Consider the following 18,298-nt stretch of genomic DNA (forward strand, 5'->3'; position numbering starts at 1 on the left):
GGGGGGGGGGGGGAGGACGAGCACACCTGCGTTTCAGTCCTCCACCGTTCCCGGTAATGTAGCTGCTCCGCCGGCTACTGCAGCTCAAGAAGTACTTTGATTTGGGCTAGTTGGTTCATATCTTGAAAGAAGTTAGGACGGCGCTAAAACGACAAAGACAAAGAGGCACGAACACAACAGGACGGGCGCCCGTCCTGTTGTGTTCGTGCCTCTGTCTTTGTCGTTTTAGCGCCGTCCTAACTTCTTTCAAGATACTGCAGCTCAAGGTTTCCGGGCGAGGCAGGCAGGTCGGAGGCTTCCTCGCGGGGTCCCCCGCTTTTTTACATAATGCCCCTCTGCCCAAAGTGGGTCAAGAGTCTCGCCGTGGGCGGGGCTATCTTTCTCGGCCGCAGTCATCCTGGACCTCCGATCTGCTGCTGTGCCGCCAGGCAGAACGAGGCCAACGCCCCCTCCCGCGCCGCTGCAGCAGGAACTGGAACGGTGGCTCTGCTTGCTCGCTGCCGGACTGCGGTGGGTGTCCTCCGGCAAGACTCGATTTCGGGCCAGCCCTTTCCTCCTCCTCCTCCTCTCAAGGGGGCCGCGGATAGCGGCCGGCCGGCGTCTCGCATTTCCGGCTGCTCCCCGGGCGACGTTCAACTTCACGTCATTCGGGTCAGCCCAGCCGTCAGCTGCGTCTAACGAGGAAACTGCCGCTGTCTGACTGCGTCTGCTCGTCACAAATGCGCGGCCAGGGAGAAACCGAACCAACCACCTCGTCAACCTTCGCAGGCGTATACGGAAACTACGTCCGGCACTGTGCATGGCAACGTTCCTAATTTCCTTTCGCTCTGGCATCGCATTCACAGCGATGCGTCATCCAGGTGTAGTCACCGGCAGACTCGTGCGTTCGTGATGAATAGCACATTCAGCACCTAATATTCCCAGTGGTTCTCGATCTTCACTCGGTGTCAATCGCTGTATTGTGTCGTCACGTTGAAGTCGTTCAGCGGCCCGAAGCGCAGCTTCCCATCCGCCGACAGCGCATCACGAGGTTCCACGTTACCACAGGCGCTTCTTGCCAGGCCCACCAAATTTCGTCGTCCAGGTCTAGGTTGTCGATGGTGTTGCGGCCTGGCTGCGATTTCAGCGGGACGCCTAGCCTACATTTTGGGCATTAGTTATTGCTTGCGGGATCACCGGCAGCGCAAGGCCTAAGTGCCGACCACACTAAATTAACTTTTGTTCACGCCTCGCCTTCGGACTGAGGTTGTATATATATTTTGTTTATTGGTATAACTATATGTAGTAATAGGCATACAGAAGGCCGGACAACAGACACACGCGCATGCATGGATTCATACAAAGAGAGAGGGCCTTTGCTGCGTTGTACTTACAGGTCATCGCACTGCGCACAGTACTCGACCGCACGTTCTTATTGCCACTGCCGCACTTTGCACATCAAGCTGGTCCTTTCCCTGGAAACCCGACAGTTGTGAGCTTTTACAGCACCCGTTTCTGTACGCGTGGGTGATGTAGCAGGCGCCTATTAGGACTTGTAACGGACGGCGTATACCTATAGGTAAGGGCGGCGGTGAAAAGAAGCGCGATGAATGCGATCGTTCCTGTGGCGCGATTCGGGTGCTTGAGCGCGTGGTAAGTACCTGCGCGCGGGAACAATTGAGCGGTCGTCATTATCGCTACCCTAACTCTGCCCTCCTGGTAATTAGTGAGCAGGCCATCTACCGAGTAGTCGGTGCATCCTTTTCCACCGAGAAATACTGCTGTGTGCCTTTGAGCGAGGGTATGGGCATCTTTCTCTCGAGCAGGAGGCATTTCATTGCAGCTTTCTTTTATTTATATTTTATTCCGTACCTTGAGCCTCCACGGGGAGCGGCTAGTTCGGGCCGACGGACGGTGTCGTTTCTGTCTTCCTTTCCTGGAAACTCGATCAGGGTGTGGCCTTGGGTGTAAAGAGCGAAGGCCGGGGCGCATGAATAAATCGGCGCATGCATCTGGCCTCACTGGTAGTGCCGGCGCAGTGTTTCTCGATTCGGAGCGTTAGTGACCTCCGGTCGCACTGCGTGCACTTTTTTTTTTATCCTTTTCAGGCCTCGTGCGCATAATGGGGGTGACCCCATTCGCCGGGGCTTTCAATCGAAAGCATCGCCATCGGCTGTTTGCTGCTTATTTCCCCGTCTTTTCGATGGTTTTTGTTTTGCTCACACCCGGTTAAAGCCACTTCCCTCCCCGTTTACCCCACGCGGTCGTTAAAGGTAGGTTCGGAGGTACACGGCTGCGTTCTCTCGCCCCCTTTTTTTGCCTCGCACAGGAACTTCTGGCGTCCAATACGTTTTCGCGCTGCCTTTGAACAGAAAGCGATGTGACGCCCGCTGACGGCCGGGCGCTCGTCATCGGCGGGCTTCTCCTCCGTGCAGCGGTCGTCACGCGCGCCGTGGAGGGGCCCTTGGCGGGGCAGGTTGTTGCTCGCTGCCCTCGTTGGACGCGTGTCCGCGGAGAAACGCGGGCAGAAAAGGCGTCGTCATCGCGCGGCCTGTTCCGGCAGTGAGGGCGAAACGGGGCCACGTCTGTCGCCGCAGAGCTGCGCGGCCTCTGGCGGCGGGGTGCTGTGCCGGCGGGAGTCCCGGCGCACTGTCACTCCCGCCGCGCCCCGCGTACTCTATAAAAAGCAACGCCGGAAAAAATGGCTCCGCTCGAAGGGGGACGAGGTAATTGCGCCGCTCTCCAATGGGGGGAGGGTGCGGCTGCCAGGTGTGTGCAGTTACTTCGCGCTCTTTGGTAACCGCTGCAGCCTCTCTCTATCTCTTGCGGCATTAAAAAAGGCTTCCCGCTTACGTCACGTGGATGTAAGCTGTGAGTTTGTGTTCGTTAATAATGGGCACGCTGCTTGCTACCCACGGCTGTATTAAGTGCGCTGTCGCGGAAAGACTGTGCTAGTCTGCGTTGCGTGCGTCGATATGACACGCGGTTGTACGCGCAGCACACGCTTCCTGTCACTGCCGGTGCACTCAAGCTTCGTTTGCTGCGGCCTGGTACAGTGGAAGGATTTCTCGGGCGCCATGGGTTTTGTAGCGTATTCCCTAGGACAGCCTCACTTCACTTTGTTGGCCGGCCAGTTTTCGGTGACTGGGGAGGTTCAGCGGGCAAGTGGGCGGGGCGGAGCAGCCGCATGTTTTGCCTTGAGGCGGTTCTGTCGCCAGCAGAACGACGGTGCGGGTAGTGGGGACACGCGGAACACCTACAGTTTTTCCATCTTCCTTCTATTACTGATCTCTGTCAGACATTCCGGGAACAATTGTTGGCGTTGTTTTGACAGACCGCCAGGAATAAAGCGTGCAAAATTGCAACCAGGCTTTTAAAAATATATTTTGTACTATGTGGGGACGTCGCTTTGTGAACGTTCCGCAGTTCTGTGGTTCCTCTTTTTTTTTTTGTATGTATCACATAGTGTCAGGCACATCGTAATGCAGAGTTCCAGATTTCTTTGCTTACCTAATATGTATACATAATATTAAGCGTGCGCCAAAATGTGAGCATTAAATGCGACGATGGATTGAGCAGAGAGACAATGGTAGGTAAGTGAGGCGCTCGTTATGACATACATATTAAGGAAGCCAACTGTAATCGAAACCGAGCACAAGATAGGGAAATTTCTTTTTTAAGTTTCTGGTGTTGATTAACGTTAATTCATTAATGCGATAGATCATTAGCTAATAATTTCACAGTAATCAGCGCCACAATTTGAAAAAAAAATTAGCTGTGGTTTAAACTCTGGTTAACCCTGGTGAGAAGCGAAACCTTCCTTTGCATGGCTACGTTCACAAACGCCGCACACACTGCCGAGCGGATTGTCTGTAAAGCGTCGATGCAATGCCCGATGGGGCAGTTGCCACCTGCCACGGTGGGCAGATTGTGATGACGTCAGTATGTCACGTCACGTGACTGCACTGACGCTGCTGCCTCCTGAAAACCTATAGCGTAGTGAAGCTCTCGCTTCGAAGGAAATTTCCCTGTGCTGTCCTTGGTTTCGATTACTGCCGACTTCCTCTGCGGGTGGAAAATTTGGCGAGTCATACCCACCTCCTCCCTTCGTGCTCGGCGGGTGTACGGTTCGCTCCTCCGTCTGCCCGGGCAGCTGCTCCGCGTGCCGACTCGTGGCCGGCTCGCGTTTCGCGCGGCATTCGTCCGGGGACGGCAGGTGAGTCGAGCGCCGCCGGAATCAGTTTCCCGCCGTATCGCGCGACGTCGAACAATGGGGGGGAAAAGGGGCTGGCATCCGCCGGGAGGATGTGCGCGAACACGAGAACGACGCCGCGGGAGTCGCGTGACGCGCCTTGCCGCCGAGATCGCGGTCCAGGCCGGCAAACCTGTTTGGCGTCGCTGTCATCCGATGTGCCTTCGGTCCGCGCGCCGCCTTGGGCCGGATGCATCGGGTAGCACAAGGCGCCGGGGAACGTCACGTACGCCGCTCGCGCGCTGTCCTTGGCGCTTTCCAGATGACGTCAACTTGAGCGCATTGGAAACCCATCTGGCGCCGTGGCACTGTCGGCACTTTGATGGAGGCACCACTGCACTGCCAGTGCTGGCGCGCCGGCATCGCCCATCACTTCTCCCTGCTCTCTTTCAAAGCTCTGTCGCGGCGCACGCCCAGATGGAGCGGCAGTTCCCAAAGTTTCCTCTAGAACCCATCTGTAGCGTGACAGCGCGCTAGGCCTTTTTAACATAACGCGTTTGCAGTGCAGCCGTCCTCGTGACCGTTGCATCGTGCGGGCGGTGCTTTGGTAGCGCTCGCTGGCCGCTTCGTGATGCTCCGCGGCCTCCGTGATTCTGCTGTGCATCACGGCGTGCCTGCCTGATCCGTCTATTTCGGGCGTGTCTTTTTTTTTTTCGTAAACACGGGCCCGTGCTGAACGGGGACCTCGTCCATCACATACCTGGCCGAAGGGCTCGCACCGATTCACCACACCGAGAGTGCGACAGATGGCGCAGACTGCAGCGGGTGGCATTCTCACTGCTTTGTTTTCGTGTTTCTCGCGTCAGCGTCCTGCCGATGAAACGCTTCTCAATGTAACGCGTGGCTCGCGCGTGTTTCCGCAAGCTGGTCATTTTTAGGCGGGGAACTTTATCGGGCTACTCAAAACTAGGAAAGTTCAGTTGCCGCTGTAGTTTGCATTTTGTGCATCCGGGGCTTTTTTTCGGACCCGCGCACGACGCTGGGCGCGTGACGCCAGCATGTCATTATCGACGCGAGTCCAATACGCGCTCCCGACCACCGTACTCCGTGGTGTGTTGGCTGTCAGCCCGATGCTGATGTCGCTTCGGCGCGCGCCCTTTGCCTCCATGCGTCTCCGCGAGACGCTGCATGCTGAGCTCGCGGTGCGAGGCCTCGGCGGCGTGGTGGTGGGCCCACGCCAGGGCTGACGCCTGCGTTTAGCGCAAGGACGTGCCGACTCGCTCGCCCTTCCTCCGGGAAGGCCCCGTTCACCGCAAGAGCAATTAAGTCGCTTGTTTTCTCTGGCTGCCCCTCCACGTGCATGTGTGTGTATACGCGCGAGCCAAGGCCGCCGTGCAGGTAGCGCCTCTCTGCACGTGCCTGCTTCCGGCGGTGTTGCGGGGAGTGCGCTGCGAAGCCTCATAAAGCATTTACAATAGGGTTATCGGTCAGGGGCATAAGGGAATAGCGCGGTGCCAGCGCGCTGGACAACATAACGGTGTACGCTGCGCGGAGAACCGCCCAACACGCCGACGCAAGCTCGGTGATGGGCGCTGGTGGCAAAAAACAACGTGTCGCAGTTTTCGCCTCGCGTGCTTGCATAATCGGAATGCCTAGCGTGATCCTTCCATGCAGTGACTTCCTGAAATGATGCACGGAAAGCGCCGCCAATAACCCATATCGTTTGCTTCACGCATGTGCTTTGTATTCTTCCACGCGTTTTGCATTCTTCAGGTGTGATTGCTCAACTTGCGCAACTACAGTTGCGTAAGCGCATTGCGGAGCGCTGCCTCATTTCTTTTGCGCCTCTCCTTCCGACGACGCGTGCAGTCTCCAATGTGCGCATCGTGGGAGTCATATGCATTGCTGTGCGTGCTTCCTACCGTCGCGCAACTGCTGTTCGGCATTTAGAGACTCCGAGCGGATGGTTCAGCTTGTTTACGTTTTGTGTCGGGTCTCTGTAACGTAAGCTCATTTTTGAACGAAGCAGGAGTTGCGGATCTTCTTACGCTGTCTTTCGTTTCACGGCACGCCCGTTTCTCACGCCGTGTGTGTTCTAAACACGCGCGTGAAGGCAATTCAAAACTACGCTGCAACCATTGCTTTGCTCGTTTTACGTTTAATGTAATTGCTTATTATTGTTTCTTACTGCTCATCTCGTTCCCTTGAAAGACGGCCTGGTGCGTACAAAAGCGGCGGCGAACACAATGAATGGCGTGAGAAGAAGCTTCGTGACGTTACTTCGCGTCGTCAGATGCAAGAACAAACCCGCTGTTAGCGTCGAAACCCGTGTGTGTTTGAAGTCTGGCATTCGATGAGAAAATGTCGGAGAAGGCCTAGGTCTGCATGGCTGTTACTGCCGTATTGCGCGGACCCCATATGTAGGTACCTGCTGGCAAAGCGTGATCAGCGCCACCGATTCTCATGGTTTAGACGCTGTGCTACACGGGCGTTTCGAATGCCTTCCAAACGAATGTCATTCGACTCGACTGCCAAACCTGCGCTGCTACACGACGTTTTTGGACGGCATTCGGTTCACATGACATTCGAGTCGACGGAGCTCCGCGGAGACATTCGAGATTTTGGAATGCCTTCGAGGCGCAAGCGCGACTACTCTCTGCCGCAGCGTCTTCGCGCCATAGGTGGCAGCGTAAGTTTTGAAGAGCAAATACGTTCGTTAAACGATGAAATTCTAAATGCTATTTATATACACTACACGGATCTTTTCCAGAAGTTTTGTTAGCAAGCAAATATTTACGGTATAATCTGGAACCCATCGTAGGAAAGAAAGGCAGCCATTTTGGCCCGGTGCCAGCTTTTTCACTTTGTGCTGTTGCTTTTGCTGTGTTTTGTCTATTTATATTGTGTGCATCTGTGTGTACATTTTAAGTGAGCTTTTTTTTTATTCGGTTAAGTTTATTGCACTTTCTCGTTTTTTGCGACATACGCAGGAGATAGACCCCAATGTAGCCAACAGACCGCACACAAAAAATGGCAGGGCTATGGGCTTGGGCCTCTGTTAGAACAGAGGCGTTTAGTAATGAATAAATAGTAAAATTTATTTGAAATGACATATTACTTTTAAAAGTAGCAATTTTATAGCGGACTGTAACTATACAAATCAATTGTTGCTGCTATATTTGTTTAAAACAAAACTTGACGGCAGCAGCGCCCCTGTGGCTTGGCGGCAGAATACTGAAGCTTTCGAATGCTTTTGGAATAGTCGTGTAGCACTGTGCGGGTCCGTCCAGTCCGAATGCCATTCGAAGTTTCGAATGCCGCTCGACTCGAATGTCATTTCAACGTACCCGTGTAGCACAGGTATTAGACGCTGTGGGCCTGACTTCTTTCCACAAGGAAGTGCGGTTCGTCACTGACAACCGGAGTGCTGAAAACACCATTCAGCAGTATTCAGATGCAAAAGCAGGAAAATACTCCGAGGGAAAGTGGCGCGAGAGTCTCCACAAAATCGGAGTGCTTCGCGTGAGCAGGGGCTGCTCACGTAAGCGCAGCGCACGGGATTTTGTTGGTCTGCCTATACGGCAAGCATACCGCGAAGCTGCGCAAGCTTGATGCGTGTTCTTAGCTCGCGCTGCTACGCGACCTGGGATCGGGAAATGGCGTAGGGCTTTTCTACTTTCTTTAAGCCGCCGCGGTGGCCGAGTGGTTAGTGCGCTCGGCTGCCGGCCCGAAAGACGCGGGTTCGATCCCGGCCGCGGCGGTCGCATTTCGATGGAGGCGAAATGCTAGAGGCCCGTGTACTGTGCGATGTCAGTGCACGTCAAAGAACCCCAGGTGGTCGAAATTCCCGGAGCCCTTCACTACGGCGTCTCTCATAGCCTGAGTCGCTTTGGGACGTTAAACCCCCCTAAACCAAACCTTTTCTACTTTCGCCGCGTAGAGCGGCCTCTCCAACGAAGACCCTTTTCACCGTGGTCGTGGCCTGGTGTTGCTGCCATTGTTCCTGACGTGTGATTGTGCAGCGCAGGTGTCAGCAGCGAGATGTGCAGGTGCAGCCAAAATATTACGAAATGCGCTTCGCCGTTTGAACTTCTCACACGCGTTCCCCACTGAAAAATTTGGAGGCCGCTTAAGCTTCGCCTTTAAGAGCAGTACGTGACAAGAGTGTTGCAGCATTGCCAAGGAATCCACGGAAAGCCATCGTCCTTCGGTGCGACCCCTTGCCCGGACAATGTAAGGAAAGGGAACATATCTTGGTGGACACCCGAACCGCGCCGAAAGTCAAGGATAATTAAAGTAATTTTTTCTGAGGAAAGGAAATGACGCCTGTCTCACATATCTCGGTGGACACTCGAACCGGGCCGGGCCGTAAGGGAAGGAAATCAAAATGAAAATTGGTTTTAAGGAAAAGAAGTGACGCCTGTCTCATAATTATCGCTGGACACCTGCACCGCGCCGTAAGGGAAGCAAAATTCCTTCCCTTACGGCGCGGTACGGGTGTCCATTGAGATGTGCCATTTTTGATGGGACACTTAAGCTCCGCCTTGAAGGTACGGCGCGATAGCGCGGTGGGTTCATTCCCGTATGTGCAGAACGTCATTCTCTACATTCATAGATCTCTGGGAGCCCTCATACCCCTCCTGGCGTGTCCATAGGAAACACATGTGAACTTTCAGAAGCTATCGCGTGTCTTAATATGGTTCGATTTTCATGAGGCTTGTGGCAGCGTTTTCTTCTTTAGTGACTAGAGGAAATGTTGCGGACAGATTTTATTTCTTAAGTTTTTTTTTTTTTTACAAATCAGAGGTAAATATCCAGAAAAAAACGTGCTTTTAGATATGTCGGTCTTTCATGTCATCTCGTGAAAAATCTAAGCCAAATATCAAAATTTCGTCCGCAACATTCCCCCCCCCCCTTTTTTTTTCTTGGTTGCTAAGCAGCGATTTCCATCCATATTGGGCTTAGTGTTCGCGTTTTACAGAATCTGAATGTTTTGTACGAATTTCCTGCGGAGATTTGAAATTCGCGCTGAATTTAACTAGTGCGACGTCGCTCCATCTGGCGTCAGACTATTTTTTCGCTACTGCACTGTACCTTTAATTAAAAGTCTAGCGCATATAACTAGGACACAGTCGTAGAAGAAGACAGGACGAGCGCTAAACATCAACGCGCTCGTCCTGTCTTCTATGTCTGTGTCCTAGTTCCATGCGCTAGTCTTTTAATTAATGATGACACACCAACTAGCCCAGCTTTCCGCCTTCATTGCACTCTGCAACCAACCTCTTGCTTGTCTTTCTTCGTGCGCGCAGATTTTTCTCAGGACTTGGACGAACGTCTTTCTTTCCATCTTTCTCCCTTGGGATGCATTGCTAAAGGACTTCTGCTTTTCTTCTTGCTCGAGCTTGTGCTGCGAAAAGAAAGTGGGATGCAAGGCCAATGTGGGATGCAGAGGAAGAACAGACGCGGGTGGCGCGGTCAGCGCGCATATGTAAATTGTAATTTTTGGTATTTAAAAAAATAAACCACAAATAACAACTTCGTCCAAAACAGTAGGAATGTAGTGGCTTGTGCAATGACGAAATTTCCGTTCAAAGTCACCACGAATAGCAACAGGACGAACTCAGTGCTTGTGCAAACCACACGTCTCACCCTTTTGCCCAATATTGATTTGTTCCGTTGTGAAATTATAAGCAGTGAAGGAGACATGAAATGAGGTAGTTCGGCAGTAATTTAGTTGAATATTGTCAGGAGGTGGTGGCAATGTCGTGAAAACACAGACGAGCACATTAACGTGGAACAAAATCTTTACTGAAGTGACTATCGCCCATAAATAAACTGAAGAATTCGGCGACGCCGATAGCAACAAACGTGCTCGGTGGTCACCGAAGAGGAACCTTCGAGATAAGGCGCTAAAATCAATTACAAAAACCCAGAATAATCCTGATAATGCTGATCGCATTCGCATAACAAAGTGATATACCCGCGCGCCAACGGTTTTGAATTCGGACAAACAAGCAGTACAACAGTTTGGCGGCATTATTTCTCTCTCAAAGAAGCATCGGCCGCATGCTTTAAGGAAAAGTAAGGTCAACAAAAGCAAAGACAATGCAAAATAAACACTGGGAGCGCAAAAAGCTTTTCACTGAGGCCGCGTCCTCGAATCGGCGTCCACACTCATACACGGTCACCAGGCTTCTTTGTACTGCGTGTGGCGACGGAGGAATACGCGGAATACGGAATAGCCGAATAGCCGGCCGAAGCGCCGAAGGGGTGGTGTGGCCAAGGTGTGTCAAAAGATTACTGACACTTATCTGTTCTGGCAAGGCGAAACCAACGCTGCTTTTAGCCCTACCATTGTAAATGAATTTTCGCAGAAAAGGTGCCAGGGAACAACCGGAAAACGTACTTTTCCTCGTGGCAGCTGAGTGATGGGTTACTGGGAACAGGTCCATTCTCTGACCACCACCACCCCTTGAGGGGGGGGAGGGGGGGGTTGATTCTTTTGTGATTCGGTCTCCCAGCTTTGGCAGCATATGCGCAGAAAGTTCTCCGCTCTGCTTTTTGTTCGCGGAAGAACTAATACATTCGTGTCGCGGTGGAATTTACACACCTGGAGGGGAAATAGAAGTTCCCTCCTTATTGTGGTGCTTAAGTGCTGCCATCTATCGGCAGAAAAAGTTCAAATCTGACTTGCCTTGTAGCTGGTGAGCCTCTTGAGCGATGCACCGCTGCCCTGCGATGGCAGCTGCTCCCAGCGGTGCGCCTTGTGCGGCCCTTGTTGCACTTCGCGAGTGATCAACCATTAATTTAACTGCCACCTGCCACGGTGGGCAGTTTGCTCACTATCCGGTGGGCAGGTTGTGATGACGCCGCTAGATCACGTGACCTAGGTGGCCCACCTAGCTGCCTCGTAGGTTGCTCTCTCGGGACCACCTGCCAGAGCCTTGCCCGTGATCCTTCGCTCACAACGCCCACGCGGGATTTGCTGGAGAACGGGGCCTCTAACGCCATCGCGTTAGTATGAAGGTTTCTTCGGTTTAGAAGCTAGCGCACCGGCGGAACTTTCTGCCACGTGTATGCAGTTCCTTTTAATTTTTTAGTTGTGCTGTAGGAGCAGCTTATTCTTCGCGTTATTATGTACACGTTGTGTGACTGGCTTAACGTCGCTGGGGACGTTCCACCGGCGGTATATAGGTCATCGCAACAGATGAGCCCAGTGTTTCGCCGCTGCTGTTTGCGGTAGTCTTCCAACGGGGGCATGGATTGGCGCTCACCCCGTCCTCCAGCCGTGGTATTCCAGGCTGGAGGGGAGAGCGTTCTGTTTCTGGGTCATTAACCCAGGGTCCGGGCGGTGGGGCCCTCCCGTTGCCAAGGTGGACTGTGTGGCGCGCAGTTATTGATTGGCACGCGCTGATGAAAGCGTGCGCGGGGTCGTTGCCCCCGCCGGTCGATGGCGGCGTCCCTTCCTAAGCGGCTGGCTTCGCCTGTGCGCGAGGGGAGGGGGGGAGGGGGGGGGGGGGGGGGCGCTCGAGCGTGGCTCGGCGACCCCGAAATTGACGGCGAGGTGGCCGAGGGGGACCCACTTTCTCTGGCGGTAACCGTGTTATGTCAGCTTCCGGGGGCGGATGTCTTCTTCCTTCGGGGCCTTCCTCGTTCTATTTTGACTCGGCGGGAGGAGGAAGCCCGACGCCCAGCCTTGAACGCGGGGGTCTCCCAAGGTTGGCTCGCTGCTGTGGCCTGCCGTACCACTCGGTCTTGCTCCCTACGGTGGTGGTCGTAGCACGTAGCCTGTAGAAGGAGCCTACGTGCCTCCATCAGGGACTGGGCTCTAATCAAATGCGCGTGCATGCCTCTCTCTGCTTTCCGCCACCATCCTGGGGACCAAAGTTTTTCCCGATTATACAGTGAAACGTGCAGATTGTGCTGTGCGCCATACATGTCGGTTTTCTTGTATCAAGTAACCCACGATTTCTCCTGCGCTCAACGAAACGATGCCTGGTATTGAGATATAAATGGTCCGGGATGCCGGTGAACACGGCCGGGGAGCTTGTTTAGTGGAAGCCGTAATTTTTGCGCCTCTTTTCATTTCCAATCTTGTCATCGCCAGAACGACAGGCACGGCGGCAGTGAGTGGAATCTGCAGCTACGCAAGTTCGGTCCTTTAGCGCCCTTTCGGTCTCGGCAACTTGGAAGAGCGTCGTGTTTGCCCTGCTGTGGTTGCCGGCCATAAGGACTTGGGCAGGATGGCTCTGGCGGAGAGCAGTGGCTGAAAAGGAGTTAGGTCTCTCTAGGAGTACTGCGCAGGTTCTCCGGGCACACAGCCAGTTTGTGTTGGTCGGTGTAAAAAGAGCGCGTATGTTTGCCGTTGGAAACTTCAGGACGCATGCTTGCTTCTACTCATTACGGATCTCACGCTGTAGAGGTGGTTTCGTCAGCGGCATCCTCATTTCTTCGCGTCTCCGGGAAAGGACGGCAAAAATGTAATCTCTTGTGCCACGTTGCGGTGGCTTGTTCGAGTGCTTTTTGCTCTTCATGGTTCCCCTCTTCGACCAGTGCCCAGGAGTGTGCCGGTCTGTCGCTTCCCGCTTCTTCCCTCGCGGCGGGCTCTCTCCCGAATCCGTTTTCGCTCTACCCTCGGTAAACAGCGACGCCTGTGTTGATGAGGGCCTTAGCGCCCCCCCCCCCTCCCCCCCTCCTTTTTTTTCTCGCCCGGACTGCGTCGAGAGCTCTCCTGCCTGTGTAACGAGCCGGACGGCAGCTTTACTTCGCTGCAGCGCTGCTCGTGGTGCAGTATCGTAACCTGACTGCGTTGCTGCTGCCGAAGCTGGTCTCGTGGGATGCCTTGCGGAGCGTCACTCTCTTTTCCGAAAAACCCGTGCGTTGCCAGCTTCTCGGCTATCTCGCGTTCTGCTGACGTTGCACGCAACTCGAGAGTGTCCGGGATGCGCGCACCCAGGCCGCAGCTGTCGCGAGCAGCCGCGTTTGTTGCCATGGCAGCAGCAGCAGCAGCATCGGTCAGCGTGCGGCGCGCTCTCTCGGGTGCTGCTAATGGACGCGGCCCTCGGGTTGAAAGGGCCTGATTGATTCTCTTGGCGGCGGCCCCTCAAGGACAGCTTGCGCCGGACGCCACCGGCCACGCTCGGCTTTCTTCGGCCGGAAGTCGGCCGCTGACGACGGTGCCACCGGCATGAAAATGCATGATTCCACCCGTGAGCGGCTCTTGCACCGGCTCGTGTCAGGACTATGAAACGGTTTTGGCGCCAAGTAGCGAGCGCGGCGCAATCGATTCGTGCCGCTTAATTTACATTTTCTTGGCGTGCGCACAGTTCTTTTCTGGCTTGTCTGGCAGCTTCGAATGTAACCGCAGCCGCGGCTGGGAACGGCAGATCCTGCATTTACGCAGGGAATTCGTAGCAGTTCGCGCAGCGTAGAGTGTCAGCGCGCCGCTTTCGCCCTTGTGTTACTGCCCCAGAGCAACGCTGCACGGTACGGAGTACACCTTGCAGTGAAGTGAATAGGTTGGTACAGGAACGAATCCGAGACTGCCGTCAGGCACTACTTCGTCACCTGTGATTCAGCGCTTGGGTGGTCTACAGGGTGTTCAGTCTGACTTTACATAGTTATTAAAAATCGGCTTTTCGAGTTAGAACAGCGCTATTTTGGGCATAGCATTGTCAGCAGTGTAGTACGTGACGTGCTAACTAGCATGCTGCTTTACTGGTATGGAATGGTTAACTTATTAACTATTACTTTTAGGCTCCTTAATTATTCAGAAGCGTGCAGTCCGCCGGAAGTAGTATCCATACCAGTTTTTAGAATTTCGAAAACGCAGCTACCCTCGCGACTGTGGCCCAACAAATTTTGCCTATTTCGACGGGTTCTGCGCACTGGAGAGGTTGCTTTGCCTGCAAGCTTCTCGACAGCGCATGCTTGTGCTCCCTCCGCCGACCGCCTCTTTCTTCCTCCTCCCCACAGGTCCTCGTGGAGTTTGACAATGCCGACTGGAAGCGGCGCGAGTGGATCCGCGTCTACGAGGACCCCTTCGCTGCGTTTCTCGTCGAGGAGACCCTGACGTGGCATGTGCGGAACCCCGACGAGACGCCCAGCCCCGCTCTGGTGAGTGAGCCACCCCCCTCTCCGCAGCCGCTGCCCGCGCGCGGCGCGATGACGCTGGCTGGGTGCCCGCCTCATCACGGCCGCGGCGGTCCGGTTCAGCCTCTCTCTGCTTGTGCCTGGCTGTCGCCGCGGGTCGTACCTGCCTGCGCGGTTGGGCGCTCTAACTGTCGCCGCGTAAGACACGGGGTATGAGGCGGAGTACGCGCGAGGTCCTCTTTTAGGATGCAGGCACTGTCTGTTCCTTGCAGTGTTCAGCAGTCGTCGAGTGTTCAAGTGTGCACTCCTTGTGTGTTTTCTGTTTCGGCGCTGGTGTATTTCGCCTTGTGACCGATGACGAGTGCGTCGGCTCAGTGATCGTTATGTAAATGCGGCTCCCCCGTCATAGGACCTGTTTATTATAAATTCGCCGACTTTCGCGGTAGCATTTATCCTAAATGTTACGACGTTCGATACGGAAGCGACGCTGCACGATCTGCGCGCGTAGCGTGCTTGTCGCGCTAGCCGTGGTTATTGTCCCTGGCTCTTCTTGCCCTGCTCTATTTTTTTTGTTCTTCAGCGTGAGTGTAATATGGCCTTAGCTGACGCTTGTCATTCTTGATGACTTCACTTCTAGTTCCTTACGCAGTATCGTGCGCATAATGCCAGATGTTCTTTTTTTTTCTCTTACGAAAAGAAATGTATTAGAGTCTGCAAAATGTCTTTCGGTACACGCGCGGGGCGTTGCACTTTTCTTACGACCTTAACCTGCGAGGCTCGCCCGTCGCTCTTTCGTCATTGTATCTCTGGCGACGCGGTTGCGTGGTTTACAGCGGGTGTGCGCGTAATGGCGACATTTGCGGTTCGTGTTCCCCCTTCGGGCATTGTCGCGAACCGTTGCTCACGCAGCGTCGCTTCGTGGGGCCGAGGGGGCTCGCGTGGCCATTCTGCGGCGCCCTATTGTTCCTGCCTCCGTGACCTTGCGAGCCATTGTGCCGCCGCACAGTTCTCCGGGGGGGAGGCCGTGGCCCGCGAAGGTATGCGTACGCTTTGCTGGCCCAGTCGCTAGCGGCGCGAGGCATGATAGTCACACAGGCCGTGAACGGGACTAGTTGTGAGCGCTGTTTTCTCCAGACGCCTCCCCCTGTGGAACCTTGATAACGGAGTGGCGCAGTTGTGCTCTCGGTTTGGGTGCAAGCGCGGGCACTACCGTGGCTTTTTTTAACGCGACAGCGTTAGAGCGGACGTTCGAAGGAAAACCCGCGCGCGTTGTCACAATTAATTCAGGTTTGTTCGAGAGGTTTGTGACGTCACACGTTGAGCTGTGTAACGAAAACGATTAAAAGTCCAGTTAAATTGTGAACGTGGTGTCGTGGCACGACTGAAATGTCACTGTGGCATTGAAGGAACCCGACGCGAAACGAAAATAGGCGCCCGTGTGTTGTGCGATGTCAGTGCTCGTTAAAGATACCCAGGTGGTCGAAATTATTCCGGAGCCCTCCACTACGGCACCTTTCTTCTTTCACTCCCTCCTTTATCCCTTCCCTTATGGTGTGGTTCGGGTGTTCACCGAGATACTTGAGGCAGTTACCGCGCCATTTCCTTAGCTCAAAACCAATTTTAATTTCTTTCATTGAAGGATGTAAATTAATTGCGCTGAAAAGAAAATTAAGATTTAGTTCGGAGTCGAACCCATTATCCATAGGCCTTTGAGGAACGTTCGTTCCACGTGGCTAAAGGCAGACCCTGTGTGTCTTGGGGTGTATCACGCGGTCTAGTATGCCTACTGGTGTATGCTAATAAGTGTGCGTAATTAAAAATGTACTAATTGAAAGAAAAAGCTGGAAATAACCGTTAACGCTGTCGCTTCGTACTCTCAAGGAGGAACACTTTCACGCGCCCAGGGGTGGCAGCAGCCCACACGATGAGTGGACAAGCTGACGTGCTTCAAGGGTATGCCGCCTGTCTGATAAGGCGTCGGCAACCTGCATTGCTTGTTGGATTTTGCCCACAGCTCGCTGCTGCGGACTGCCGTAGCGTTGCTTCGCGAATCAATCCGAAGGACTGGAAGACTGTTCCGGCGACATTCGCGAACGACTTCCCTTCTGGCAGGAATGGACACGGCGATAAAAAGAAAAATCAGAAGGCACTTAAGGCTGCTTACGCGCTGTGAAGGAGAAAGCATTGATGTGTCATCGTGAGCGTTCGACCTCGACGCAGGTTGCGCACTGAGAAATGAAACCAAGACGCGCTTCCGAACGCTGAATCCACAAAGGTCCGAGTGAAACACTCGGTTCGAGTAGCTGTCGTGAGCTAGCTTCCGACCTGACTAAGAGACGTGCTGTGTGCAGCGAAAATGACACTACCCGCTACGGTGTACGGCGAACGGTCGCGTCACTATTTTGGTGCGGAAATTGGCTTTGGGGGAAGGAAATGCGCTGTGACTGTCTCGCATCTCGATGGACAACTCAACCACGCCTTAAAGGAAGAGGTAAAGAAGGCATACAATTGAAGGTGCATATGTCGCTGGTTCGAATCCCTCTCGCAAGCTACCATCCCACTTGACTAGCACACGTAAGCTGCATGCAGCAAGAAATCGTATGACACCACCCAGCTGTACGACAAACGGTTGCTCACAATTTTGGTGCGAATGTAGTCGGGAAAACTGGCGCCACATTTAGGTCAGCCAGTGGAGGTTTATATACAGGTTGTCCCACATAACTTGAACCAAGGAGTTCAGTTTCCCCTCATCAGACTGCGCCAGTTGCAATCCCGTTCAGGTGGCGATGAGAGGAAACACCTTGTTTATGATGAAATTTACTTGACGACCCGGTGGTTCTAACTGGCAAACATTCACGTTACTCGAGGAAAGGAGAAGGTTAACTATTTATTTACAACATAAATAAAACAAGAAGAAACAAAGCAATATAATTACAATAATTGGTTTTTGGGGAAAGGAAATGGCGCAGTACCTGTCTCGTATACCGTTGGACACCTGAACCGCGCCGTAAGGGAAGGGATAAACGAGGGAGTGAAAGAAGGAAGGAAGAAATAGGTGCAGTAGTGGAGGGCTCCGGAATAATTTCGACCACGTGGGGTGTCTCGTGCACTGACATCGCACAGCACACGGGCGCCTCAGCGTTTTTCCTCCATAAAAACGCAGCCGCCGCGGTCTGGTTCGAGCCCGGGAACTCGGGATCAGTAGCCGAGCGCCCTAACCACTGAGCCACCGCGGCGGGTTAAACAAAGCAAGGAGAAAACTATTTACATGACTAAACCGTTGATCAGACAAATTCAGCCCTCCTTCAAGCCAGGGCGCTACGTTCCCTCCCTTAGCGGGGAGTTCACCTCACCAATCAGTGGTTAGGGAAAGGAAATTAAGGTTTCCGCCAACTAATCACTGATTGGAGAAAGAGTACTGATTAAACATGTGGGAAAGGAGAGGTTGCAATCAAATACACAAACAGCACAACCGCGACTACCATTTCCCAAGGCACCGCAGTTGTTTACAGAGAAAAAAAATCGAAAACGAGAAGAAGACAGTCGTTAAGGGAAGAATGCGCTTCATGGTCACTCGGCTCCTACCCAGATGGTATCTCGTTCATTCCCGAAGCCTCGGCAACCCCTTGACGCCGCGCACGTGTCGACAGCTGTAGCTGGTTAGGGTTCTTCAAGGCGGGTTATGCCCGTGACGGCGCGGAGCAAACAAGGACATCCGCTGCAAGAAGGGGAGGCAGGAACGGGACGGGTCCCCTTTGTTGGCGACTTCCGTCCACTGGTGCGGCCTTCTTCGCGAACACGAGACCGACTGGTTCGCGAAAGGTCAGCGAACTTCACACAAGTTTTAAAAACGAAAAGTGCTTCGGACGCGAATTGAACCGAATGCTTAATGTTTGCACTAGCCTAGAGTTACTCAGGCTTTTTTTAATTTTCCCCTTAGCTAACTGATTAGTTAGGTTTAATTCATCAACTTGTTAAGCATTGGCTGCAGACCCCAAGTGTGATTTGCAAAGTTGTAGAGCACCTTCAGAAACC

At 53.6% G+C, this 18,298-nt stretch overlaps 1 protein-coding gene across 2 annotated transcripts in view; it reads left to right on the plus strand.

Annotated features, from left to right (window-relative positions):
- LOC144133212 (putative JmjC domain-containing histone demethylation protein 2C) overlaps positions 1-14,812 on the plus strand; it is an 89,144-nt gene extending 74,332 nt beyond the window's left edge. Inside the window, exons 1-2 of one of the 2 annotated variants that reach the window (XM_077666118.1) lie at positions 13,037-13,380; positions 14,147-14,812. In XM_077666118.1, coding sequence (XP_077522244.1) covers positions 13,369-13,380; positions 14,147-14,479 — 345 coding nt within the window. In that variant the 5' untranslated portion in view covers positions 13,037-13,368 and the 3' untranslated portion in view covers positions 14,480-14,812. Of the gene's footprint in view, positions 1-13,036; positions 13,381-14,146 lie in introns of those variants that run through there. The other variant, XM_077666109.1, reaches the window with a different exon arrangement.
- The last annotated feature ends 3,486 nt before the right edge of the window (positions 14,813-18,298 follow it).

The sequence above is a fragment of the Amblyomma americanum genome, chromosome 1, assembly GCF_052857255.1.
Source record: "Amblyomma americanum isolate KBUSLIRL-KWMA chromosome 1, ASM5285725v1, whole genome shotgun sequence".
In the NCBI taxonomy this organism is placed as follows: Eukaryota; Metazoa; Arthropoda; class Arachnida; order Ixodida; family Ixodidae; genus Amblyomma; species Amblyomma americanum.